This window comes from Bos indicus, chromosome 5 (genome assembly GCF_029378745.1).
Source record: "Bos indicus isolate NIAB-ARS_2022 breed Sahiwal x Tharparkar chromosome 5, NIAB-ARS_B.indTharparkar_mat_pri_1.0, whole genome shotgun sequence".
Taxonomy (NCBI): Eukaryota; Metazoa; Chordata; class Mammalia; order Artiodactyla; family Bovidae; genus Bos; species Bos indicus.
Genome location: NC_091764.1, coordinates 88,599,989 through 88,627,037, shown reverse-complemented (window position 1 = coordinate 88,627,037; position 27,049 = coordinate 88,599,989). Strand labels below are relative to the sequence as shown.

The 27,049-nt window shown below is 40.1% G+C and overlaps 1 protein-coding gene across 2 annotated transcripts in view; it reads right to left on the bottom strand.

Annotated features, from left to right (window-relative positions):
- Positions 1-954: 954 nt before the first annotated feature.
- The window catches only part of GYS2 (glycogen synthase 2), a 58,821-nt gene continuing 32,726 nt past the window's right edge, over positions 955-27,049 (bottom strand). Inside the window, exons 10-16 of one of the 2 annotated variants that reach the window (XM_070789976.1) lie at positions 24,742-24,820; positions 23,419-23,532; positions 11,807-11,951; positions 8,394-8,489; positions 6,996-7,159; positions 5,630-5,710; positions 955-1,931 (exon numbers count right to left, since the gene is read on the bottom strand). In XM_070789976.1, coding sequence (XP_070646077.1) covers positions 1,710-1,931; positions 5,630-5,710; positions 6,996-7,159; positions 8,394-8,489; positions 11,807-11,951; positions 23,419-23,532; positions 24,742-24,820 — 901 coding nt within the window. In that variant the 3' untranslated portion in view covers positions 955-1,709. The remainder of the gene's footprint in view (positions 1,932-5,629; positions 5,711-6,995; positions 7,160-8,393; positions 8,490-11,806; positions 11,952-23,418; positions 23,533-24,741; positions 24,821-27,049) is intronic. The other variant, XM_019961467.2, reaches the window with a different exon arrangement.

Genomic DNA, 27,049 nt, shown 5'->3' with positions numbered 1-27,049 from the left:
ATGCAAAGAACTGACTCATTGGAAAAGACCCTGATGATGGGAAAGATTGAAGGCAGGAGGAGAAGGGGTCAATAGAGGATGAAATGGTTGGATGGCATCACTGACTCGATGGACATGAGTTTGAGTAAGCTCCGGGAGTTGGTGTTGGACAGGGAAGCCTGGTGTACTGCAGTCCATGCGGTCACAAAGAGTTGAACATGACTGAGCAACTGAATTGAACTGCATGATCTGATACACTGTCATTGTTTCTTTTCCTTTTTTTAAAAATTACAGGTTATGTATTTATTTATTTTTGGCTGTGCTGGGTCGTGATTGGTGCACACAGGCTTTCTTTAGTAGCAGCAAGTGGGGACTACTCTCCTTTGTGGTGCGTGGACTTCTCATTGCAGTGGATCCCTTTGTTGTGGAGCATGGGCTCTAGGCGCTTGGACTTCAGTAATTGTGGCCCATGGGCTTAGTTATGCCATGGCATGTGGAATCTCCCAGACCAGAGAACAAACCCATGTCCCCTGCATTGGCAGGAGGATTCTCAACCACTCTCAGTCATTCTCAAACATGACCACCAGAGAAGTCCCTGTTCTCTTCTTTTATTGCCATCAACAACCCAAAATTGAGCAGACCTAAAGAGAACCTTTACAGACCTGGGCCAACCAATAAGCCAACCAAGGCGTTCTCTGTTATGGAAAAAAATCCACAGGTGAATTTGGGGTTGGTTTGTTTTTTGCCAATTTAGGTTTAACTACATTGAAAACATTAATATGTTTAACTACAACCATTCAACAATGTCTCAGAGACACTGTCCTTATTATAATAGACTCTCTATTTTCTTTTGCTAATATTTTTTAAAGATAGTTTTAAATGTTATCCTTCATTAGGCACTATTTTATAGTAAGTGTTTTTGAACATATTATTTAAATGCTGAAAAGAATTTTAAATAAGACATTATCAATGCGGTTAAACTTTAAATATTCATATATTTATTCATATGGATTTAACAATTTATCCCCTATGGAAGACTAACCAAGTTTTCAAAAAGACTTTCCTTTTACACAATAGAAAAAACTGATATAGTCAGGTGGCACAGTACAGATGATAACATCTTCCCACCATTAATTTGAGAAGTGACCTTGTACATACACATTAACATAGCAAGATCTGGATTTTGGATAGCTATTGTCTTATGGAATTTGATTGTCTGCAAAAGTAAGCTTAAATTCATGGTTCTGATTCATGTGAAAAATAAAAATAATCACTAAAGACCAAATTATTTGAAATATAAAGGTAGAACACATTCATGGCTAAGGTCAGGATCCTTTGGGGATGGGATGGCAGACTTGTTTAGCAGGTATAGAAGCTGTATAAACACTAACCAAAGGGTTATGGTGATGATAATTTAAAAATCGACATTAGGAAATGAAAATTCTTACCGCTTAAAGTAACCATTTTTAAAAACACTTCCAGTCTTCTTCCTATAATTAACACTTTTCCTCATGACCTAAATTGACTGGAGAAAAGGAATTGGGGAAAATAACTGGGATTTCATTATAAATTGCAAAATTGCCATTCACTTAACCTCCGCTTTTTAGGCAGAGAATAAGTCCCAATGTAATACTGAGAGGAAGAGAGTGAAACGTGTGGCATTTCCATTTCTATCAATAATCATTCTTACTACATTCTCACTAAGTTAGCCTGTTGGACCAGGGCGGAATTCAATTCTTGTATTCTCCGTGCTGCTTCTTCTTCCCGCGAGAAACGTGACTCAGAGAAAACGGAGACTTGATATTTAACCGATCCCTTTCGGCCTCTTCCTCCTCGTCGTATCTCTCATCCTCATCGTCATCCTCCGCATCGCTGCTCTGAGGACTGGAGCCCTGAGATCCCGACGGAGAAGGTGGTACCGAGGGCGGCCTGGGATACTTAAACCCTTCTGTCTGCCAAAGCCGAAAATAAGACACAAAACAGAACGACTTCTTGATTTTTCAGTGAGGTAAACACTTGGCATGTGCATCTAATAAAATCACAGATGGATATTTTTTGTGGTCTGTTCAGGGGCTATTAATTTTTACTTAATTTGACTCTGGTACCACCAAGTTCAAGAGAGATTCTTTAAATAAATAGCTTCATTTTACTGAGCACTGAAATGTGCCAGGTGCTATGTGTATGTGTGAGCGTATTTAATCTCCAACCAATCTGTTCCTCCCATTTACAGAAGAAAATTGAGGGTCCAAGAGGGTCCAAATGATTTGTTCAAGGTCATACAGCAAATGGTAGAGCAAAGATTGGTTGCAGAAGACCTGAATATTTTCAGAGCCTCTACAGACCTGGGCCAACTAATAGGTCAGTCAAGATGTTCACTGTGATCTAAGTGTAACAATTCTCAACAATTCTGGAAAAAACTAATCCATGGGTGAATGTGGGGGTTTTTTGGTCAGTTTAGGTTTAACTACATTTAAAACATCGTGCTGCAGTCCATGGGGTCACAAAGAGTCAGACATGTCTGAGTGACTGAACTGAACTGAAAACATTGATACGTTTAACCACAATCATTCAGCAATGTCTCAGAGACACTGTCCTTATTATAATTAAGTAGGCTATTTTCTTTTTGCTAATATTTTTAGGATGATTTTTGGGATGATCTGGCTGTGACTACCCGAGAGCCCTTAATATCTACTGCCATGATACCCTGTTGAGATTATCAGTCTCTATTTCATCCTTCAGATTTATTCAACCAAAATGTAGAACATGGGCAGCCTGGATATCCATGGACAGCCACCATTAGAAAGATTCCTGGAAGCCAGGCCACTTCGTTGACCTTGAAATTCCACTGGTTCCATTTATTTCAGTTAATGAGCATTTATCACTAGGTTTTAATCAATTCCCCTTCTACCTAAGATGCACTGGGATAACTCACTGGATAAACAGGCACTGAGCACCACCTGTAGGACAGACACCCTAATGCCACTGGGGAAACAGAAAACCATAAGGCTTCATCAATCAGGAAGACAAATGTAACAGCACTTGTCATTCTGAATTTCAACTATTCTTAGACACTATTCTGTCAAGACTCTGATACTTTACCTGGAAGCAATACAAAACAAGAGAAAAAAAAAGAGCTGAGTCCTATACTTAGCATAGGAGGTCAATACTTATTTAGTTGAATTAGTTGAATAAGTGGATAAATGTAGCTGAATTATCATTCAGGGCAGTGACTGCCTCTAAATACTCTAAGCAAGTCACTCTGAGGACGTGGACATGGGAACGGAAACAATCATGGACATGGGAACTGAAATTTATAAACTGAGGGATTTATGAAGCCCTTTCATTTTCTCTATTAGCAAATTTTACCTCAGGTTAGCTTTCTACATCTGGTCCTAAAATACCAAATAAAGGTGAATATAAGGTATTGGGAAAAATTGTTTATGGTAAAAACCACTCCTCACTGAAAAACTACATCTGCATTTGGAGTATCTATAAATACTTGACGAAGATCTCTAGTGCCGGGAGCCATCTCCCGGCATATTGCATATTGAGTGCAGCACTTTCACAGCATCATCTTTTAGGATCTGGAATAGCTCAACTGAAATTCTATCACTGCCGTGAGCCAGCGTGAGGAACTCCGCCCATGGCAAAGGTCATGAGGAAGGAGGCTTGGCATACGCAAAGGCGGGACTGAGCCTCAGGAGTCCCCCTGGAAATTCTTGAGCATCTACCCCCAAAACCAGAGTCTGCCTACTTTACTGCTTTGTGCTCTCACCTACACCTCTGACTTTACAGGGGGCTGTCCCCTACTACCTCTCTCTGAAAAAGAGTTAACTTACAGCTCCAGTTAATAAAGTTCCTGGGTCTGATAGTGTTTCAACCTACAATCTCCTTTGGAAGTCCTCTAGCCTGCCTGAATAGGTTTTTCCGGCCACATGTGATTGCTCAGAGCCTCTCAACTGTGAGAGGCATGAGATGTTCTAAATTGTCTAAATACAGATTCCTTTGAGCAGTTAAAAGATTGATTAGAAATTGTATTGGTGAAGGGTTTTTCACTTGTTGGGCCAATGTTTGCTGCTAAGTCTCCATATCCCTTACCTGCTGTGTCCCTGGCAGTGTTTATAACCTTGGACCCTTGAGTTAATTCTTTTACTTGTTATAGCCCACCACACCTTTGCCCTATAGGAATGCAACTTTATCTAATGCTTTTGGAGTGTGGCTCCTGACCAATCACCTTTAGAGAAAAATAAGTTTTCTGAAGAAAGGGTCTTAAAATGTTAACAGGCCTCCGGGCCAGAAGATGATGCAAATCACCTAAACTTTTGCATATGATATGTTTGCAGGAAGAAAGCCTGGCTTACTGCATGACTCTACCCCTTCCCCCATTATCCTCTATGCATAACTTAAGGTATAAAAACTACTTTGGAAAATAAAGTGCGGGCCTTGTTCACCGAAACTTGGTCTCCCCATGTCGTCCTTTCTCTCACCTTCTGGCTGAATTATTCAGCCTCTTTTCTTCACTGAATTTCCTCACTGAGCTATCCTTATTTAACCACTCTTTATATCCTTAATTAATGTTTAATTAAGCAACTGTTGCCTGATCTTCGCCGACGCCATCCCCGCTTCGAATTCCCTGGATCCACCAGGGCTGGACCCCGGCACTCTAGTTTTTAGAAATCCTTGAATTTGATGACTCGTATAATTGCTCACAATCCTTGCAGAGCCCACAGAAGCTTATCAATGAAGATTTACACGAGATGTTGGCTCTTGTGGGGCGTGGAACTACTAACTAAGCTAAAATAGATCCCATGATCAATGGCAGAGGTTTCATCTTTTTGCACCTAAGTGTTCACCTGATGGGGAGCGGACAGAGAAGTTTAGCTCTTGGACCACTGTGTAGACTTCTGTAAGGACTTATTCCACTGAAGAGGAATGTCTGATGCTGCTCTACTTAGAGCTGTATTTCCTTCTAAGTAAATGTGATAACAAGTAGTCTCTTCTAGTCTCATGAATATAAATGTCTAAGATGACTTTAGAGGAAGACTCCCTGGTGGGCATGGCTGAATGGAACAGAAATGGTCATCTAGTCCAATTTTTTCTATGGTGCTTGAAGTCTCTCTATTATTCTTGCCGAGTCTTCAACCAATATTTAAACATCTCCTTGAATAGCAAATTCACTTCTGATGAAAGTAGGCCAGTTTACTTTTCGACAGCTCTCAGAAGAACAGATGTCTCAGAGAAGTTTCAGGCACCAAAGCAGGAGAGTTTTCATTTGAAAGTGCTTCTCCAGTGACACAAAGTAGCTGACTGCTGATCCTAGGTATGCTGCTACTGCTACTAAGTCGCTTCAGTTGTGTCTGACTCTGTGCGACCCCATAGACGGCAGCCCACCAGGCTCCCCCGTCCCTGGGATTCTCCAGGCAAGAACACTGGAGTGGGTTGCCATTTCCTTCTCCAAGAGATCCTAAGTATAGACTAACTGAATTGAGGGCTTAGAGATGGTCTGACTTGTCAGTTTCTCTACTTGTTTTGTTGTAACACTATGAAAAAGTATAATAATTTGTGAATTTAGCTACTTTCAAATAAAAGGACTTACTACACATAAACCATTTAGCTTTTAAAACAAATAAACAATACATAAACTATTTACCGTTGGTGGTGATGTGGGTTCCATGTGGAATTTTTCTGGAAAGGCTCTGCTTAATGTCAGGTGCCTGGCATGCTGGTAATACTGTGATAGAAAATCAATCCATGGTTAAAAAAAACATTTATAGTTATATATTTATATCTCAGTGGCCAAATTATTATATAAAAATCTTATTCTCCCACTTATATATATTGTAAAGTGGCAGATTTTAGTTATCCTAAACTTAAGAATCAAAAAACCATGACATTGCAGTGTAATACTGGGAATTCAACCTGGTACTCTGTGACAACCTAGAGGGATGAGATGAGGGGGTGGGAGGAAGGTCAAGAGGAGGGGATATATGTTTACTTATGGCTGATTCACATTTTATGGCAGAAAGCACCACAACATTCTAAAGCAATTATCCTCCAATTAAAAATAATTTTAAAAATATGGTAATTTATAGGTTTATTACTTTTCAGTGAATAAGTAAAGAAATATTACCAAAAATTTGAAGGGAAGGCCATCCTTCTAAGGAAATGAACTCTTACTTGAACTCTGAATTGAGCACAAAGGTGATTGAAAACCTTGGGTTTATTCTCCAGAGAAGCAGTATGGTGTGGAAAAAAGTTGGGGCCTGAATAATCAGACAAACTGGATTTAAATTGTGCTTCAGATGTTAAGAAAGAAACATAACTTTTGCGTGCCTTATCATCCTGCTTTCATTATAAGATGAAGACAGTAAAATTAATCTTCCAGGTATTAAGCGTAACTGTCAGCACTAGTGTGTGTGCCCTCAGCTGATGGCTGCATCTGTCATTTGTCAACCAGAGTCAGCAGTATATAAGCAGCTGCATTATGTGAAGGCAAAATCAGTTTAGTTTTTATTAAATCATCCAGTGCTAAGATGTATGAACATCTATCTGAGTATTTATAAACTTACTTCAGAATAGAAACGAGGTATTTCCTGTACCTGTCATTTGGAGAAACAAGATTATTCCCACTCCCCATTGTAGTTGAGAAATGTGGTCATATTATCTCTTAGAGTGAAACAAAACAGGGACTTTCTTCTTGATGTTTTCCTCATCTTCATGAAACCATATCTGTAATGCATTAAGTTAAGCCCTAGCAATAGAATAATTAGTAAGATCATGGCTACATCTCCCTGAACTGGCTGTTCTGGTCTCAAACTAAATGTGCAGAATTGGAGTTAGGGCTTTGCAAACTCACATCAAGTTAAAAGTAGTCATAGTAAGTACGTGAGAATATCAGTGAGATCTTAACAATGATGATACAGATTGACCTTATAGATGGCAACTCAAATCAGATCTTTTATAGTCTAGGGGGGATTTTTAAAAGGGTCCTCTTTGTAGATCACAGACTTGCTTACTCTGCCTAAGTATCTCCAGTCCAGAAGATCTGAGAGCCTCTCGGTTCGATTCCTTTGAATAATCCTCTGGCGGCGTGACTGTTTGCAAAATCCATAGAGAAACTGAGTCAGCTGATTGCAAGAATCATCAGGTGAGCAGAACCGCCTGTCAACGATGTAAATTCCTGAGGGACACAAATGCCAGAGCACACGTAAAGGCAAGGCTAACCTTGGAGCATTTCTACTCCTGTTCCTTAGGATCCATCATGGACCGCATGCTTGTCCACTCCCTGGCTCCCCTGCTGCTTCTGCTTCATCCTTTCCCTTCCAAGACTGTGTTTCTCCTGTGATTTCCTTCTAATAGCTCACAACTGTCACTAACACACAGCCAGCCAAATGAATGTTGCCATAAAAAACCTGGCACACCAGGGCTACCCCAGATCAGTGGTCATCCTTGGGGCTGCTGGCTAACCAGAGTCTCCAGGGTAAGGACTGAATCTCGGTGCTTTTCAAGTTCCCCAGTGTCCCCACTGTGCACCATGGGGGTGAGACTACAGCTGTCACCCAAGGAAAGACAATGCTGACAATGCGACTCTAAAAGACCAGAGAATCAGCATGTCCAGGCAGAGCATCCAGCCCATTCTAATTTTTCTTGCTGCTAGGCAACATGGACACAGAGATGGTGACACCATCTGCCATCTTAAATGTGAATCTTGATAACTCAGTAGTTGGAACTTACAAAATAATTATGCTGACCAACACATATACTCTAAAGCAATGGTTATCATAATATCACTTCCAGGTAATAGAAGACCAAACCAGTTCAGAAAAATTAAAAGGTGAAAAGGAAAGATTTGTCCAAGTTTAGTACTCCTTTTGGAGAAGGGGATGGCTACCTACTCCAGTATCCTTACCTGGAGAATCTCATGGACAGAGGAACCTGGTGGGGGACAGAATTGGACACGACTGAGCAACTAACACTTTCACTTTCACACTTTGTAGTTTGAGGCAATATATTCAATATTAATATCATCCTTATCTTTTCTATGGACCATATAAGTAATCTACTTTTAATCAACCAAGAAGTATAAATATTAATTGGGGTTTCCCTACTGACTCAGCAATAAAGAATCTACCTGCAATGCAAGAGACCCAGGTTTGATCCCTGGATCAGGAAAATCCCCTGGAGGAGGGCATGGGAATCCACTCCAGTATTCTTGCCTAGGAAATCCCATGGACAGAGGAGCCTGGCGGGCTACAGTCCATGGGGTCACAGAGTTCCAACACAACTTAGCGACTAAACAACAAAAAAAACAACCATCATCGGGATAGTGTTAGAGTTGGGCTCTGTAAAGGCTCTGTGCTTTGTTTGGTGAGAGGTCCCTTCTCCCTGGGTGGGTTCATGATGAAAAGCCTCACCGTATGCAGTGGGGTCAGCCACATGCTCCTGCATGAAACAGCCAAAGCCAGAGAGATTGGTGGTCACACTGGGGATGCCCATCACAGTGCATTCAGCTGCCAGGGGAAACAGAAAAAGGCTTGGCTTCAGACCAGCAATTATACCCTCTTATACATCCAGAGAAGGAAAAAGCTCCAGTCCTAGTAATAGCAATGCTCGTTTTGTGCCAGGCACAGTACTAAGCTCCTTACATGCATGAACAAATTTAACCTTGTTGAGCAGCCTATGAAGTAATGCTATCATTATCCCCATCTTACAGATGAAGACACTGAGGCCTGGGGAGTTTAAATAGCTTGCCCAGCTTCACAAAGCCAGGGGATGTGGTGGAGCTGGGATTTGTAGGCAGGTGCCCAGCCCCAGAGCTGCTCAGAACTGCTACCTTACACTGCCTCTCTCATTCCAGCTGCTTTTCTTTTGCTCTGTTCTAAGCTTGTGTCTCTAAATATATGGCAAGTTTATGCTGTAAGCCAACTCCCTGGGGAAAGACCCTGATGCTGAGAAAGACTGAGAGCAGGAGGAGAAGCAGATGACAGGAAGAGATGGTAGGATGGCATTACCAACTCAATGGACATGAGTTTGAGCAAGCTCCAGGAGATGGTGAAGGACAGGGAAGCCTGGCGTGCTGCAGTCCATGGGGTCGCAAAGAGTCGGGAGAAGACTGAGCGACTGAACAACACCAAAATACATTATGGACAAGACTAGTTCCTCCCCTCATTTTCATGTCTTTTGCCACCAATCTCTTCCACTTTCTCCGGTGCTCAGTGAAACCATGGTTTATTTCAATCCTTTATCACCTTTTAGTCAAACCTTTTCTCCAGAAAATCTCAGATGTTACCACACTCAAGGATGATTGAATTGTTAACATGAAATTTATATTTAATTATGGAATCTTTCTTGGAATTTTTCTTAGTGGGGATGGGTGGATAAAAAAAATTTCCTCATGACCCATGTCCTCCTATTCTGCAAGTATTTCCTCTTGGTTTGGCTCCAGAGAGTAGCAGTTTTCAAATTTGGGGGAAGATGGAAGAGGAGAGGAAATTGAATTAGGGATTATTGACTCATTTGAGAATGTGATGAAACCCTAGAACTCCTCCCCAGAAAAATTTTGCCTACAATTCTACAAAACTTCACAGATCCTTAGTTTTATTAAATACTCTTTTACACACAAATAATACAATTCCAGGCACCTTTATAAGCACCGTATGTGCCCACTGAATGAAATTAATGAAGTCAGTGTTTATCGTCACTGGGTTTTCTCAAAACATAAAACACAGATTTTAATACTTTCCAAAGTGAGAGTTAGCACCACATAAAGCAATTTTTCTAAAAATATTATCTAATACTAAACTTATACCACCAGAGTTTCTGCTATTTCTGTAATTCAAGTTAGGAAAGGAGGGGCCAACTTCTTTTAGTTAATTTAAAACAGAGAAGGACTCATTCACTATTTGGCATGTATTTCTCATAACCCCTTTCCATCTACTTATCTTTTATAACACCTTTGCTGGCCTTTATCTTAACAAACTAGATATAGCTCTTCAGGTTAAGTTTACCTTTGTCCTATAATGTTCAGGTGGGAAATAAGTTAGATAACCTTCTCTTTATCCAGTATAAATGACTTCCCACATTCCCATTGTCACTCATGTTTTGGCTTTGTCCTTTTTTGTCCTCCATATTTACATTTGAAAATTATATTACTTACTAGAAAGAACAGGAATAACAAAATTGCCAGTTCATTAAGTGATTTGTTTCAGTGTATCTCAAAAGATAGTTACTTTATTAAAAACAATTTAAGATAACTGTGTGGGCATTTTACAAGTAAGGAGATACTGCCTTCAGGAAAGTGGAATTGGTGCCAAAAACAACTTTTAGAACTACAAGAGAGAGAACTGGAGGAGTCAGATTAGTAACTTTACTATGTCATGTTTCAAGAATGGGTAATTCTTTATCAATCTTTCCCCAAACGTTCTAATGGTTTTACAGCTGCTGGCAAATTATTCTTGCTGGAGCCTAAGGCAATAAAAAAGGAACTTTATCAAAAGATGCAGAGCCTTGTCATTCCTATTGTAAAGATTATAGTATCCTATTTATATAGAATTTAAAATTCTATACCTAAATTCTGGGGTCAGAATGCAAAGATTAGAAAAACCTTCCTCATAATTTAGCCTATGACCTCTCCCACCCTAATTGCTGCTGCCCCTTACTTAGACCACGATGACACGGAGATGCAGAAGGCAAAATGTATTCATTATAAATAAAAATGTTTTCTGAGCCTTTTATTTTCAATTATAAATAGAATTACAGCTGTACTGGGAGGAAAATCTCTGATTACCAAGAAGATGGAAAAGTCATCAATGTCTTCCTTGCATTGGCATATAAAATAATTGTTTCCTTTTTAATTAGGCATTTCAGTACAAATACAAATTGATGGCTCCTGATGCCATTGACAACCAAGTTAGTAGGATACAGAAAAGAAAAAAAGACAGATCCTGGAAAAAAAGGGGGTGGGGCAGGTATAGGGTCTGAATGGAATTATGTCATTGGCATAATGCCTATCACCAAACTGACATGCTATCTTTACCTCTTTTTCTGAGAGACAAGGGTGTGAAGATGACTTTTCACCATACATCTCTTTATACTATTTGTGTCTTTAACCATGTGAATGCATTACGTAATTAAAAGACAAATATATCCTTAACTTAAAAAGGGATTCTTCTGAAATAAATTTTATAACAATTTAAGAAACAATTGTTTCTCATATTAATCTCCTTGTAGATAGTTTCTCCTTCGTATTAATGGATAAGATTGGTGAATTTAACTAAAATGATATATTATTTATAAAACAGTCTTTTTCTTTGGAATGCAATGAGGCAAGAATTCAGATACGAAAATATGCCCAACCACAACCTCTTACACTTATATAAAAGATTACGTATTATGTTCTTGGGCTTCCCATGTGGCACTAGTCTTAAAGAACTTGTCTGCCAATTCAGGAGACATAGGAGAGGTGGGTTTGATCCCTGGGCTGGGGAGATTGCCTGAAGGAGGGCACAACAACCCACTCCAGGATTCTTGCCTGGAGAATCCCATGGACAGATGAGCCTGGCGAGCTACAGTCCATAGGGTCGAAAAGAGTTGGGCATGACTGAAGTGACCTTAGCATGCACACATGCGCTATGTCCTTATGCTTATGTCAGAAGCAACAAAGCGTAAATCTGACCTCTGGGATAGATCCAACCAAAATCACTTTAAAAACAAACAAAACCAGAACCTTAGTAGAAATGACATATCAACTTGGAATACTACATACATGTGTGTAGAATAATATTCTAATACAATTTAAAGCATCTCACAATCTATACATGTCACATACCTGGAGTATAACCCCAGGGTTCATAGTAAGATGGAAATACTCCAAGATGACAACCTCGGACAAACTCTTCATAATCCATGGGTAGCAAGGGGCTGGTGGAGGACAGGAACTCGGGGTGCAAAATCAACTGAAAGAGAAAAAAAATCTAATGAGAAAGAAGAGAAAAGAAAGAAGAAATTAGAGCAAAAAAATCTCCTAAAGTTTTTTATTTCAGAATTTTGATATTATAGAATCATTGTGTTATAGACTCAGGGGAAAGAAAGAGAGATAAGGAAAAAGAAAAAGGAAAAGGTCTGGGTGTTTTTTCCTCCCCTCTCTATTCTCTGTGATTATCTACTCCGAGGACTGATTTTCCCTTAAGTTCCCAGGCCTGGATTGGAGGATATAGAGTTGTGTCCATTTTTGTTCTCATGCTAAATTCATCCAACCCAACCTTTATTTACAGTAAAGATTTTATTTGCTTTTCCAACTGCTGGCCCCTGTCTTGTTTTTCAATTTATTCCCACCAGGAACAGAAAAGAAGGGAGCTACCCTTCCACGCCAAGTGAAATGGAACTGAGGGCCAATTGCAAGCTACCAATGCGATGTCCCTGAACTGGAGACAGGAAGAAGAGCAGGACATCCTGATAGGATATTTTCACCATGTGAGTACAATGGTCAAAAATAACCTCCAGAGCAGAGGTTATAGAAAAATGCGGTAAACAACTAAGATGCAATGAATTTGAGCATTGCCTTTCCTTTTAGCATAATTGATTTTTTTTAAGTTTATGCAATTTGATTTTACACAACAATTGTGTTTAAAACTGGCCCACAGCATTCTGAACAGTTAGCAATTGGCTCCCGGGCACTGGTATGAGCCTTTTCTTGGACTGCACAGCCTGTGCGTGTGTGCGTGCTAGTCACTTCAGTTGTGTCCGACTCTGCAACCCCATGGACTGTGTAGCCTGACATGCTCCACTGTCCACGAGATTCTCCAGGCAAGAATACTGGAGTGAGTTGCAATGCCCTCTTCCAGGGGATCTTCCCAACCCAGGGATCCAATCTGTATCTCTTACGTCTCCTGTATTAGCAGGAGGGTTTCCACTAGCGCCACCTAGGAAGCCCCGCAGCCTTTAATGCTCTGCCAAGGCAGAGACCAGACTGCAGCTATACTTGGACAGCTATGACTAGAATAGCTACTTAGCTGGTAACCTAGATAAATGAGTTCTATTTCTCCTATTTGTTAAAATGATGAATTATGAATTTTAATATAACTATCATATATAAATTACATTACTCCAGTACTACAGTACTTTAAAATCAGATTTTTCTAATTCATTTATTAGAATTTAACTTTCATAACTTACTTAGCTATGAGGAGAGGCTGATAGGTAACCTAAAATTGGTTTGGTGAGAACTTTAATAAAATGGAGAAATAGAATTATATATATATATATTATATATATTTTCATATATAGTATGTTTTATATTTTTTTATTTGTTTATATGTAAACATGTTTATATATAACTTGAAATAATGTCAAATTTACAGAAAAGTTGCAAGTATAATGTGAAGAGAATTAATATTTTTCCAGATCCATATGAGTATAAATTGCTGACTAGATGCTCATCATCCACAAATACTTAATGTGTGTTTCCTACAAACAAGAATATTCTCCCTTAAAAAACTAAAAATAGAGTAACCATATGATCCTGCAATTCTACTGCTGGGTATGTATCAGGAGAAAACTCTAATTTGAAAAGATACCATGCATCCCAGTGTTTATAGCAGCACTATTTACAATAGCCAAGACATGGAAGAAACCTAAATGTCCATTGATAGATAAATGGATAAATATGAAATATTACTTCATAAAAAAATGAAATACTGCCATTTGCAGCAACATGGATGGACCTAAAGATTATCATATTAAGTGAAGTAAGTCAGATAAAGACAAATATCATATGATATCACATATGCATAGAATCTAAAAGATGGTACAAATGACTTTATTTACAAAATAGAAATAGACTCATAGCCATAGAAAACAAACTTATGGTCACCAAAGGAAACAGTGAGGAAGAGGGGAAGAGAGATAAACTACAAGTTTGGGACTAACATATATACACTGCTGCTGCTGCTGCTGAGTCACTTCAGTCGTGTCCGACTCTGTGCAACCCCATAGACGGCAGTCCATCAGGCTCCCCAGTCCCTGGGATTCTCCAGGCAAGAACACTGGAGTGGCTTGCCATTTCCTTCTCCAATGCATGAAAGTGAAAAGTGAAAGTGAAGTCGCTCAGTCATGTCTGACTCTGTGCGACCCCATGGACTGCAGCCTTCCAGGCTCCTCCACCCATGGGATTTTCCAGGCAAGAGTATTGGAGTGGGGTGTCATTGCCTTCTCTGATATATACACTACTGTATATAAAATAAGTAAACAATGAGGTCCTACTGTATAGCACAGGAAATGAGACTTATAATACTAATAACTTATAATGGAAAAAACTAAAAAAGAATATATATGTATATAGAGCTGAAACACTTTGCTGTATGGTTGAAATGAACAATTGAAATAAGTGTGCTACTGCTACTGCTAAGTCACTTCAGTCGTGTCTGACTCTGTGCGACCCCATAGACGGCAGCCCACCAGGCTCCCCCATCCCTGGGATTCTCTAGGCAAGAACACTGGAGTGGGTTGCCATTTCCTTCTCCAATGCATGAAAGTGAAAAGTGAAAGTGAAAGTGAAGTCGTGTCTGACTCTTAGCGACCCCATGGACTGCAGCCTACCAGGCTCCTCCGCCCATGGAATTTTCCAGGCAAGAGTACTGGAGTGGGGTGCCATTGCCTTCTCCGGAAATAAGTGTATATTCTTCCAAAGAGATTACTTTGAAGAAAAAAAAAATCTAATTTGGGATATACAGCAATAATGATGACAATAGTTGTCCAATACTTTATATATTATAAGTCAGTTTCACATATATTACCTCATTTAATCTTAGCAACATTGTGTGATAAGGAGAGTAGACATTCTGACTGTCCTTATTTTATTTTATTTCTAGTTTTAAAAATAAGGAAACTAAGACTTTGCAAGCATATCTCAATAGATCCATAAATAGGAGATATGTAACACTGAAAAAGAAATGAAATGGTAAAATGTCCAAAACTAGTACCTATAAATGATGGTTTATTCAGTCATAAGAGTCACAAATTGGCAAAGAAAATGGATAAAATATTTCCTTCCACAAAACATAATTTTAATTCCTATTACATGCCAAGTGCTGCACTAGGAAAAGAGACCAAAGAGACAGACACTTGACTGTGTCTATGTCTCCAAGTCCGAAGCCCACTGTACTCTGTTGGCAAATATCAGCAAAGAGGGATTTGAAAGGCATTGTGCCTGCTTTTCCAAACTTAGGAAGATTTGTTCTCTTCAAAGCCCATTTGGAAACATGAAAACATCATGGCTCATTCGTTTTGTTCCCAGCCAAAGAGAATAACAGCACAACTAAAATAAGAACACAGCTGTTCTACATCCTAAAACAGCCAATGGCAGAAGCCCAGGGCAGAGGAAGGGATGTTAGAGGTCAGCCCAAGGTCACAGGGAGGATTAAATGAGATCCTGTGTGCAAGCCCCCCCAGCAGAGCAGCTGGTTCACAGCAAGACCTGGATCAGTCAACATACAACAAAAACTTGTCAGGCTGTATTTATCCTGGGAAGGAAGCAAGGTCCCTGGAAGTTAGTTTACTTCCACAGCAGGCAGCACAGGGTCCAGATCTGAAATCTGCAGTCCAGACTTTTCTCAATATGCCTCAAAACCGAGGCAGGATCAATGATAAATTCAGATTCAAATTTGACTCAATGCTTCCTGAGTCAAATGGTCACATTAATATAAAAAACTTGTCAATTCAGTTGGAGAGTTAAGAATCACTCTATAGCTGTCTATAAACATGCAGGTAATCCAATAGATGCTTATACTGTCAAACTTTTAAAAGGCACTATTAATAAAATAAAATACCTAATTCTGACTTGACCAAAGTTTATCTCAGTGCTTTGAATGTATATTGTTAGAGCTATTCTTTAGAAAACAAACTTACAGTTACCAGGAGCTAAGGTGGGGAGGGATAAATTTAGAGATGTAGATTGACACATACACGCTACTATATAAAAAATAGGCTTCCCTGATAGCTCAAATGGTAAACAATCTGTCTGCAATGCAGGAGACACGGGTTCATTCCCTGGGTTGGGAAGATTCCCTGCAGAAGGAAATGGCAACCGCTTCACTATTCTTGCCTGGGAAATCCCATGGACAGAGGAGACTAGAGGGCTGTAGTCCATGTGGTGGCAAAGAGTCAGACATGACTGAGGGACTAAACAACAACCTCTTCTTTCCATCTTGCTCTCTCTTCCTTGTGTCTGGCTGCACCTCTTTGCCTGTTCTTCCTTTCCACTTCTTTATCCTTCATAGGTATTTCTGTCAATAAGATTTCATAACTACTCCTGTCTCGATATCTGCTTTTCAGAGGACAAAAATTGAGAAAACAGATGAGACATGATCACCAGCTCAAAAAACCCACAGTCTCTGGAGAAATGGACACATTAAATTAAAATATATAGAATTCAATGTGATAGCTCCTATAACTGCAGGAGATACAGACAAGGAAACAATTGTTCTGTCTGGAGTAGGTAAATGTATATTAAAGAAAAGTGTAAGAAAGAGATGACTCTGAGGTTGGATTCCAAAAGAATTGTTAAAGTAACAGAAATAAGATTATTTCAGAGGGAAAAAATATCAGCAATTACATAGAGATATGAAAGTATTTCACATGTTTAGGAAATAAGTTACTTGTCCATTCCTAGGAATTGCTTGACTGTTATCATACTTTTTAAAAAACATCAATCTGTGTTTATTGTACATAATAAGCATCAAGCACAGATAGATCATCAGAGGAAGAGTCAAAAATTTAGATATGGATGTGACAAGAAATCAAATCACACTGGCCTCCAGAATCAAGTCCCCTGGGGGTTCTCAGTCCTTTTGCCGGATCCCCAGGTTGGGAATTCTGTTGTGGGTCCTAGAACTTTCTTAACACTGTGAGCATTTCTTTGGTATAATTGTTCTGCAGTTTGTGGGTCGTCTGCTCTATGGCTCTGTGGTGGGGCTAATGGCGACCTCCTCTAAGAGGGCTTATGCCACACGCTGTGTGACCCAGGTCTGCTGCACCCAGAGCCCCTGCCTCTGTGGCAGGCCACTGCTGACCCATACCTCTGCAGGAGACACTCAAACACTCAAAGGCAGGTCTGGCTCAGTCTCTGTGGGGTCTCTGGGTACTGATGTGCAGAAGATTTTGTTTGAACCCTCCAAGTGTCTCTGGCAGGTATGGGGTTTGATTCTAAATGCAATTTCACCCCTCCTACCATCTTGCTGGGGCTTCTTCTTTGCCCTTGGATGGGAGGTATGTTTTTTTGGTGAGATCCAACATTCTTCTGTCAATGGTTGTTCAGCAGGAAGTTGCAATTTTGGAGGTCTCACAGGAGGAGATGAGCACATGTCCTTCTACTCCACCATCTTGCTTCCCTCCAGGGAATTTGATTTTGGAGGCCAGTGGGATTTGATTACAGCACTTACACAGGACCAGGGAAACAGACTCTTGGAGGGCACAAACAAAGCCTTGTGCACATCAGCAGCCAGGAGAAAGGAACGGTGTCCTCACAGGAGACTGAGCCAGACTTGCCTGCGAGTGTCCAGGAGTCTCTGGCGGAGATGTGGGTCGACAGCAGCCTGCTGCAGGGTCAGGGGCACTGAATACAACAGTGCGTACACACATCCTTTTGAAGGAGGTTGCCGTTATCTTCATTACCCCTACCATAGTTTGGCCTCAGTCAAACAACAGGGAAGGAACACAGGCCGACCCATCAAAAGAAAACTAGAATAAAGATTTACTGAGCATGGCCCCATCTATCAGGACAAGACCCAGATTCCCCCACAGTCAATCTCTCCTATCAGGAAAGTGCCATAAACCTCTTATCCTTATCCATCAGAAGGCAGACAGAATGAAAACCATAATCACAAAAAATTAACCAAACTGATCACATGGACCACAGCCTGTCTAACTCAATGGAACTATGAGCCATGCTGTGTAGGGCCACCCAAGACAGATGGGTCATAGGGGAGAGTTCTGACAAAACATGGTCCACTGGAGAAGGGAATGGCAAACCACTTCAGTATTCTTGCCTGAGAACCTCATGAACACTATAAAAAAGCAGAAAGATATGACACTGAAAGATGAACTCACCAGGTCTGTAGGTGCCAAATATGCTACTGGAGAAGAGTGGAGAAATAACTCCAGAAGAAAGGAAGAGACAGAGCCAAAGCAAAAACACCCAGCTGTGAATGTGACTGGTGATGGAAGCAAAGTCCAATGCTGTAAAGAAGAATATTGCATAGGAACCTGAATGTTAGGTCCATGAATCAAGGTAAATTGGAAGTGGTCAAACAGGAGATGGCAAGAGTGGCAACTGACATTTTAGGAATCAGTGAACTAAAATGGACTGGAATGGGTGAATTGAATTCAGATGACAATTATATCTACTCCTGTGGGCAAGAATCCCTTAGAAGCAATAGAGCAGACCTCTTAGTCAACAAAAGAGTCCTAAATGCATAAATTAAGAGTCCTAAATCTAAAAAATGACAGAACTATCTCTGTTCGTTTCCAAGGCACACCATTCAATATTACAGTAATCCAAGTCTATGCCCCAACCAGTACACTGAAGAAGTTAAAGTTGAACAGTTCTATGAAGACCTACAAGATCTTCCAGAACTAACACCAAAAAAAGATGTCCCCTTCATCATAGCGGACTGGAATACAAAAGTAAGAAGTCAAGAAATACCTGGAGTAACAGGCGATTTTGGCCGTGGAGTACAGAATGAAGCAGGGCAAAGGGGAACAGAGTTTTGCCAAGAGAACATATTGGTCATAGCAAACACTTTCTTCCAACAACACAAGAGACAACTATACATGTGGATATCACCAGATGGTCAACACTGAAATCAGATTGATTATATTCTTTGACGCTGAAGATGTAGAAGCTCTATACTGTCAGCAAAATCAAGGCCAGGAGCTGACTATGGTTCAGATCATGAACTCCTTATTGCCAAATTCAGACTTTAATTGAAGAAAGTAGGGAAAACCACTAGACCATTCAGATATGACCTAAGTCATATCCCTTACGATTATACAGTAGAAGTGATAAATAGATTAAAGAGATTAGATTTGATAGACAGAGTGCCTGAAGAACTATGGACAGAGGTTTGTGACATTGTGTAGAAGGCACTGATCAAGACCATCCCCAAGAAAAAGAAATGCAAAAAGGCAAAATGGTTGTCTGAGGAGACCTTACAAATAGCTGAGAAAAGAAGAGAATCTAAAGGCAAAGGAGAAAAGGAAAGATACACCCATCTGAATGCAGAGTTCCAAAGAATAGCAAGGAGAGATAAGAAAGCCTTCTTCAGTGATCAATGCAAAGAATTAGAGGAAAACAATACAATGGGAAAGACTAGGGATCTCTTCAAGAAAATTAGAGATACCAAGGGAAAATTTCATGCAAAGATGGGCACAATAAAGGACAAGAACGATATGGACCTAACAGAAAGAGGAGATATTAAGAAGAGGTGGCAAGAATGCAGAAAACTATACAAAAAAGATCTTCATGACCCAGATAACCACGTTGGTGTGATCACTCAGCTAGAGCCAGACATCCTGGAGTGTGAAGTCATGTGGACCTTAGGGAGCATCACTATAAGCAAAGCTAGTGGAGGTGATGGAATTCCAGTTGAGATATTTCAAATTCTAAAAGATGATGCTATGAAAGTGCTGCACTCAATATGCCAACATATTTGAAAAACTCAGCAGTGGCCACAGGACTGGAAAAGTTCAGTTTTCATTCCAATCCCAAAGAAAGGTAATGCCAAAGAATATTCAAACTACCCCACAATTGCACTCATCTCATACGCTAGTATAGTAATGCTCAAAATTCTCCAAGCCAGGCTTCAACAATACGTGAACCATGAACTTCCAGATGTTCAAGCTGGTTTTAGAAAAGGCAGAGGAACCAGAGATCAAAAGCAAGAGAGCTCCAGAAAAACATGAACTTCTGCTTTACTGACTGTGCCAAAGCCTTTGACTGTGTGGATCACAACAAACTGTGGAAAATTCTTAGAGCTTGGAATACCACACCACCTTACCTGCCTCTTGAGAAATCTGTATGCAGGTCAAGAAGCAATAGTTAGAACTGAACATAGAACAACGGACTGGTTCCAAATTGAGAAGGGAGTACGTCAAGGCTGTATATTGTCAACCCTGCTTATTTAACTTATATGCAGAGTACATCATGAGAAACACTGGGCTCGATGAAGCACAAGCTGGAATCAAGACTGCCAGGATAAATAGCAATAACCTCAGATATGCAGATGACACCACCTTTATGGCAGAAAGTGAAGAGGAACTAAAAAGCCTCTTGATGAAAGTGAAAGAGGAGAGTGGAAAAAGTTGGCTTAAAACTCAGCATTCAAAAAACTAAGATCATGGCATCCTGTCCCATCACTCCATCGCAAATAGATGGAGAAACAATGGAAACAGTTACAGAGTTTATTTTTGGGGGCTCCAAAATCACTGCAGATGGGGTGACGGCAGCCATGAAGTTAAAAGACACTTGTTTCTTTGAAAAAAAGTTATGACCAACCTAGACAGCATATTGAAAAGTAAACACATTACTTTGCCAACAAAGGTCCATCTAATCTAAGCTATGGTTTTTCCAGTAGTCATTTATGGATATGAGAGTTGGATGATAAGGAAAGCTGAGTATTGAAGAACTGATGCTTTTGAACTGTGGTGTTGGAGAAGACTCATGGACTGCAAGGATATCCAACTAGTCAATCCTAAAGGAAATCAGTCCTTAATATTCATTGGAGGGACTGATGCTGAAGCTGAAACTCCAATACTTTGGCCACCTGATGTGAAGAACTGACTCATTGGAAAAGACCCTGATGCTGGGAAAGACTGAAGGCAAGAGGAGAAGGGGACGATGGAGGATCAGATGTTTGGATGGTATCACCGACTCAATGGACATGAGTTTCCGCAAACTCCAGGAGATGGTGATGGACAGGGAAGCCTGGTGTGCTGCAGACTATGGGGTCACAAAGAGTAGGACACGACTGAGTGACTGAACTGAACTGTGACATGAAAGGTTCTGAGAAAAACAGAAATCAAAAGGGAAATAACATGCTTTCTTGCTCCCACTATTTTCTTTCCAGGATACAAAAAACTGAGAAGGACCAGTCTGGAGTAAACTACATGAGAATGATGACAAGTGTGTGTTGACATACTCTGTGGATAGAATCCTGCTGAAAAAATGTAGAGTGGTGCAGTCTTGGCAGCAATAGTCCTGCATTTCCAGGGAAAATGTGCAGCCTGGCTCTTATATGTGTGTTATGTGTTGAAAATTTGGAAATTCACGAACACAAATGAGAAATTAAAAATCACCCATAGTTCTATAGCACAGGGCAATATACACATATATGTGGGTCTATGTGTAGATTGTTTGAAATGAAAGGGTTAACACAACATGGAACATTTTATAAACAGCATGGATCAAGTTCTACTATGAGCTCTTTCTACTATTATTAAAATTTCTCCTGCCTTGATTTCTTCTATATTTTCCTCTTTCTTTCTTTCCCTAAGCTTTCATCTTTTAATCCTCTCTTGAGGTTTCCTTGTGTCAATATTTTCTTCATTCTTTCCACCTAGTCTTCCAACATGGCAAGGTCATCATTCCTTGGCCCTCACTACTGCCCACATGCCAATAGCTCCCCTCACAACTGTCCTTATAAACCCCAGACCTATGTTTTCTAAGTACTTCTTAAGCATCTTAACTTGAATATCCCATATGTAACTTAATCTATGAAAAATTGAACTTCATTTGAGATATTACCCTCAAGCCAACTTCTTTTAAAGCTTTTCCTTAGGTTCTAGAAAGTGTGGGTTACATACTGAAGCCTTGCTTTCTGCCTCTTTCTCACTGTATGCCTACTGGTCACTTAAGTATGGTCTTTTTCTGCAGGCAACCATTTCTTCCATTGTTCCATCCTCTCCAGAATTTCTGAGAAGGCCTTTGGTAGTGGCCCTCAGTATCTCTCACCTGGACTGTTGCTGCTGCTGCTGCTGCTAAGTCACTTCAGTCATGTCCGACTCTGTGCGATCCCATAGACGGCAGCCCACCAGGCTCCCCCGTCCCTGGGATTCTTCAGGCAAGAACACTGGAGTGGGTTGCCATTTCCCTCTCCAGTGCAGGAAAGTGAAAAGTGAAAGGGAAGTCGCTCAGTCGTGTCCGACTCTTAGCGACCCCATGGACTACAGCCTACCAGGCTCCTCTATCCATGGGATTTTCCAGGCGAGAGTACTGGAGTGGGGTGCCATTGCCTTCTCCGGACTCTTACAGTAGGTCCTTAACTTGTCTCCATGACATCCACTGATGCCTATGTCAACGATTGAGTGCAGGATGAGAAATACATTTAAGAATAGATTGTATTTTCCCAAGAGACTTTACAGAGAAGAGTAGAAAAACACTTAAAAACATCAAGAGGGGGTAGAGTTAAGGCAAAGCTTGTTTTTTCATGTGGAAAAATTTCAGAAATATTTGTAAACAGCAAGGGAAAGAGCTAGTAGGCCTACAATATAGAAAAGGATAAACAGGGTGCATTTCCTAAGAATGTGGGAGGAAATACGGTCCCAGAAAAACTCTTACAATCTGAAGGAAAAGAAGTAAGAATGAGTCAAAATCTAGATGTGAGGCCAGTATGAAGGGACTGTGAAGGAATTAGAATTCATATCATCTTAGAATTCGTATCATCTGCTAAAGGCAAAAGAAAGAAGGGACACTGGGACCTTCCTTTCGAAAAGATTGGTAAATTCTTGTGACAACTTGATCTTGAATGCTGGTGGATGGAAGTGAGTAGGAATGAGCTATGATCTGTTGACACATTTACCCTTGTCTCCCACACCTAACCCCATGCCTAGAACATAACACACCCTCAGTAAACATCATGGAGATTAAGCTCCACTGCAGCAGAAACCAGGTCTTATTCAACACTGTGCTTCATCACTGAAGAAACTCAAAGAGTCAAAAGAACAAATTAGTCTATAGGAAATTACATAAAACCATCATTAGCCACATTCTCTGAAACTTGAATCTTCTCATACTATGCCCTTAAATTGAACTTTATGAGGAAGAAACAAAGACAATTTATGTTAATCTCTGAGATTCATTCATTAAACAATTCTTAGACCATATGTGTTTCCTTAAAAATGAGGCCATTTCCTGACAGTATTTTACAATGAAAATGAAAGCTGCATTACAACTCAAAGCCATAAATAGTATTCAATTATTTTTAAGAATGATACCAACATAGTCACTTTTTAATTGCTCAAGACAGGAAACAGAATTAATTTTCCTTTAGAAGTATCATTTACAATATTTCCGATAGATGTTAAAACAAACAAGGGATGCTTCTAATAAATTCTCAAAAACCTGTCCTCTATGATTTTGAAATGTCCTGCACAAACAATGAGTTGTACCTTGACTCTGTCTGTGCGGCTATTGAAGAGCCCGATACGTCTAATGGTGCTGAGGATGGGATCGGTGGAATCATCAATCATGTTGTGAGTAGTCACTGGGGGCAAAGACTGCCGCTGAAGGAGCAGAGGGAAGAAAATGTCAGTTCAGGAAAAGAATTACTAAGTGTGACTAATTTCAGCAATAGGTCATCGGCGATATGTCATCCAACCTTTATGCCTTTATGGTCTGAGATGCCAATTAATGAGGGGTTGTCTGTGTATGTCATAGGAAGACAACAGGTTAAAGAACTTCCTTCCATACTCTGAACACTCGATGCTTTTGTTCACCAGCAGCCAGTCTATGGAAAGCCTAGACTTCTCGAAGCCTCCTGAGACTTACAGTAAGTCCCCAACATACGAACCTTCAAATTGGGAATTTTCAAAAAGATGCAAAAGCACATTCCATCAGCATCAGATGTGTGTGAAATTGCAGCTTGCCCTCCGTCTCCTATTGCTGGTGGTCCTTCAGCTCTACCATCTCCCACCTCTTCTACCTCCTCCAGTCAGTAACTCCTCTTGCCTGTTCATTTGATGCCAGCCCCCGTACGCCAGCTGTTGGACTGTCCTACTGTACTTTTCAAGGTACTGTATTGTGAGGTTAAAAGTGTTAATTTTTTGTGTTTGTTTTTATGTGTTATTTGTGTGAAAAGTATGATAAACCTATTACAGTACTGTACTATATAGCCAATTACATTAGCTAGGTACCTAGACTAACTTCGTTGGACTTATGAACTAAATGGACTTACGAACATGCTCTCAGAATGTTAGCTCATTCATATGGAGGGGACTGACTGTATTTGGAATAAGAATGGAACTCCGGTGAGCTACTCTGCTGGTTCCCACTAGGGGGCTGTTCTCCGATGCCTCCCTGTTAATAACAAGATTGCTATACACGGCTAACACAATTATCTTTTTAACAATTTCACTCGACTGAGAAACATTCACCTTTTCTCTAGAGTGACTCCGAAGTCTATGCTTTTTGAAAATTTTAGGCACTTTTTTGTCATTGGAATATACATAGTTTTTCAACTGGCATATAGGGTCCAAATGAATTTTTAAAGTAGATATGAAGACAAGTTCCATGAGATTTGTTTATAGGAGCCTTGAAAAACCACTGGTGAAAGAGAACTCACAAAGGTGTCCTTTAGGTAAATACCTAAAGATGATTTTTCTAGCTCTCAGGTTTAAAAATTTCCCAAATTAGCCCATTTCAAAAAATTAAGATATTGATCTAAATAGACTTTAACAATTATGGGAAGTAATGGGCATTTTTTCCTTCATTACCTGAGTTGAAAAGATAGCTCTTTTCATAATTGTCATATCATCTCGGTCCAAAATATTGTTCATGTCAGGAATTTCTCCTCTGTGGGGAAAATAGTTTTAAAAATCAAAATAAAAACAGCTAGCACTAACCGACTGTTTCCTATGCATCAAACACCATTTCAAGCAATTTTAAAATAAATGTAAAACATACATAGTTTCCTGATGAAACTCAAATTCCAAAGGGCAAGGAAGTTCGATAAAAGAATACCTTTGCTAGCATAAAAGAAAACTGAAATTAATTTTTAAAGCATTACTGTTGATGACCAGGAGGATACTTTCATAATATTTTGCCTACTTTAACAATTATAGGAAGTGAGTACTATGTTCTACAGTGGCCATAACTTTTCCATCTGTAAGTTGATATTTTAAAAAATTATGTATTTATTTTTGTCTGTGCTGGGTCTTTGTCGCTGTGCGGGCTTTTCTCTTAGTTTCAACGAGTGGTGGCTACTCTAATTGCAGTGCATGGGCTTCTCATTGTGGTGAGCTTCTCAATGTATACTAAATATACATTAAGTAGTGTATATTACTTAAGTAAATGTTACTTAACATTAACTAATGTGTTTATTAATAAATATATGTTAATATGTCAATATATATTTTGACTTGAAATCTTCCACAGCTTCAAATTGACCTATTAACTCTCAATGAGAATTCCACTGAAAGAGACCCTATCTGTGGGCTTCCTCAATGCCTTAGCAGGTAAAGAAGTCATCTGCAATGCAGGAAACTTGGGTTCGATTCCTGGATTGAGAAGATCCCCTGGAGGAGAAAATGGCACAGTATTCTTGCCTGAAAAATCCTGTTTTCACGACAGAGGAGCCTGGTGGGCTACAGGCCAAAGTGTCGCAAAGAGTCAGACATGATTGAGTCACTGAGTTCACACACAGATACCTTACCCGCGTATTTAACTATGTCCTCATTTGTACAACCTGTCTACAAATATTTGTCAGATGAAGGATTAAACAAAACCTGCTCATATGATGCAACATATCTTCAGTTCAGTTCAGTCGTTCAGTTGCGTCTGACTCTGCAACCCCATGGACTGCAGCATGCCAGGTCTACCTGGCCATCACCAACTCTCAGAGCCTACTCAAACTCGTGTCTATTGCGTCAGTGATGTCATCCAACCATCTTATCCTCTGTCATCCCCTTCTCCTCCTGCCTTCAATCTTTCCCAGCATCAGGGTCTTTTCCAGTGAGTCAGTTCTTCACACCAGTTCAGTTCAGTTTAGTCACTCAGTCGTGTCCAACTCTTTGCGACCTATGGACTGCAGCACACCAGGCCTCCCTGTCCATCACCAACTCCCGGAGTCTACCCAAATTCTTGTCCATTGAGTTGGTGATGCCATCCAACCATCTCATCCTCTGTCATCCCCTTCTCTGCCTGCCCTCAATCTTACCCAGCATCAGGGTCTTTTCAAATGAGTCAGCTCTTCGCATCAGGTGGCCAAAGTATTGGAGTTTCAGCTTCAGCATCAGTCCTTCCAATGAACACCCAGGACTGATCTCCTTTAGGATGGACTGGTTGGATCTCCTCACAGTCCAAGGGACTCGCAAGAGTCTTCTCCAGCACCACAGTTCAAAAGCATCAATTCTTCAGTGCTCAGCTTTCTTTATAGTCCAACTCTCATATCCATACACGACTACTGGAAAAACCATAGCCTTGACTAGACGAACCTTTGTTGGCAAAGTAATGTCTCTGCTTTTTAATATGTTGTCTAGGTTGGTCATAACTTTTCTTCCAAGGAGCAAGCGTCTTTTAATTTCATGGCTGCAGTCACCATCTGCAGTGATTTTGGAGCCCCCAAAATAAAGTCAGCCACTGTTTCCACTGTTTCTCCATCTATTTGAAGTGATAGAACTAGATGCCATGATCTTAATTTTCTGAATGTCGAGTTTTAAGCCAAATTTTTCACTCTCCTCTTTCACTTTCATCAAGAGACTCTTTAGTTCTTCTTTGCTCTCTGCCATAAGTGTGGTGTCATCTGCATATCTGAGGTTATTGATATTTCTCCCGGCAATCTTGATTCCAGGTTGTGCTTCATCCAGCCTGGCATTTCGCATGATGTACTCTGCATATAGGTTAAATAAGCAGCATGACGATATACAGCCTTAACGTACTCCTTTCCCTATTTGGAACCAGTCTGTTGTTCCATGTCCAGTTTTAACTGTTGCTTCCTGACCTGCATAAAGATTTCTCAGGAGGCAGGTACAGTGATCTGCTATTCCCATCTCTAAGAATTTTTCACAGTTTGTTGTGATCCAC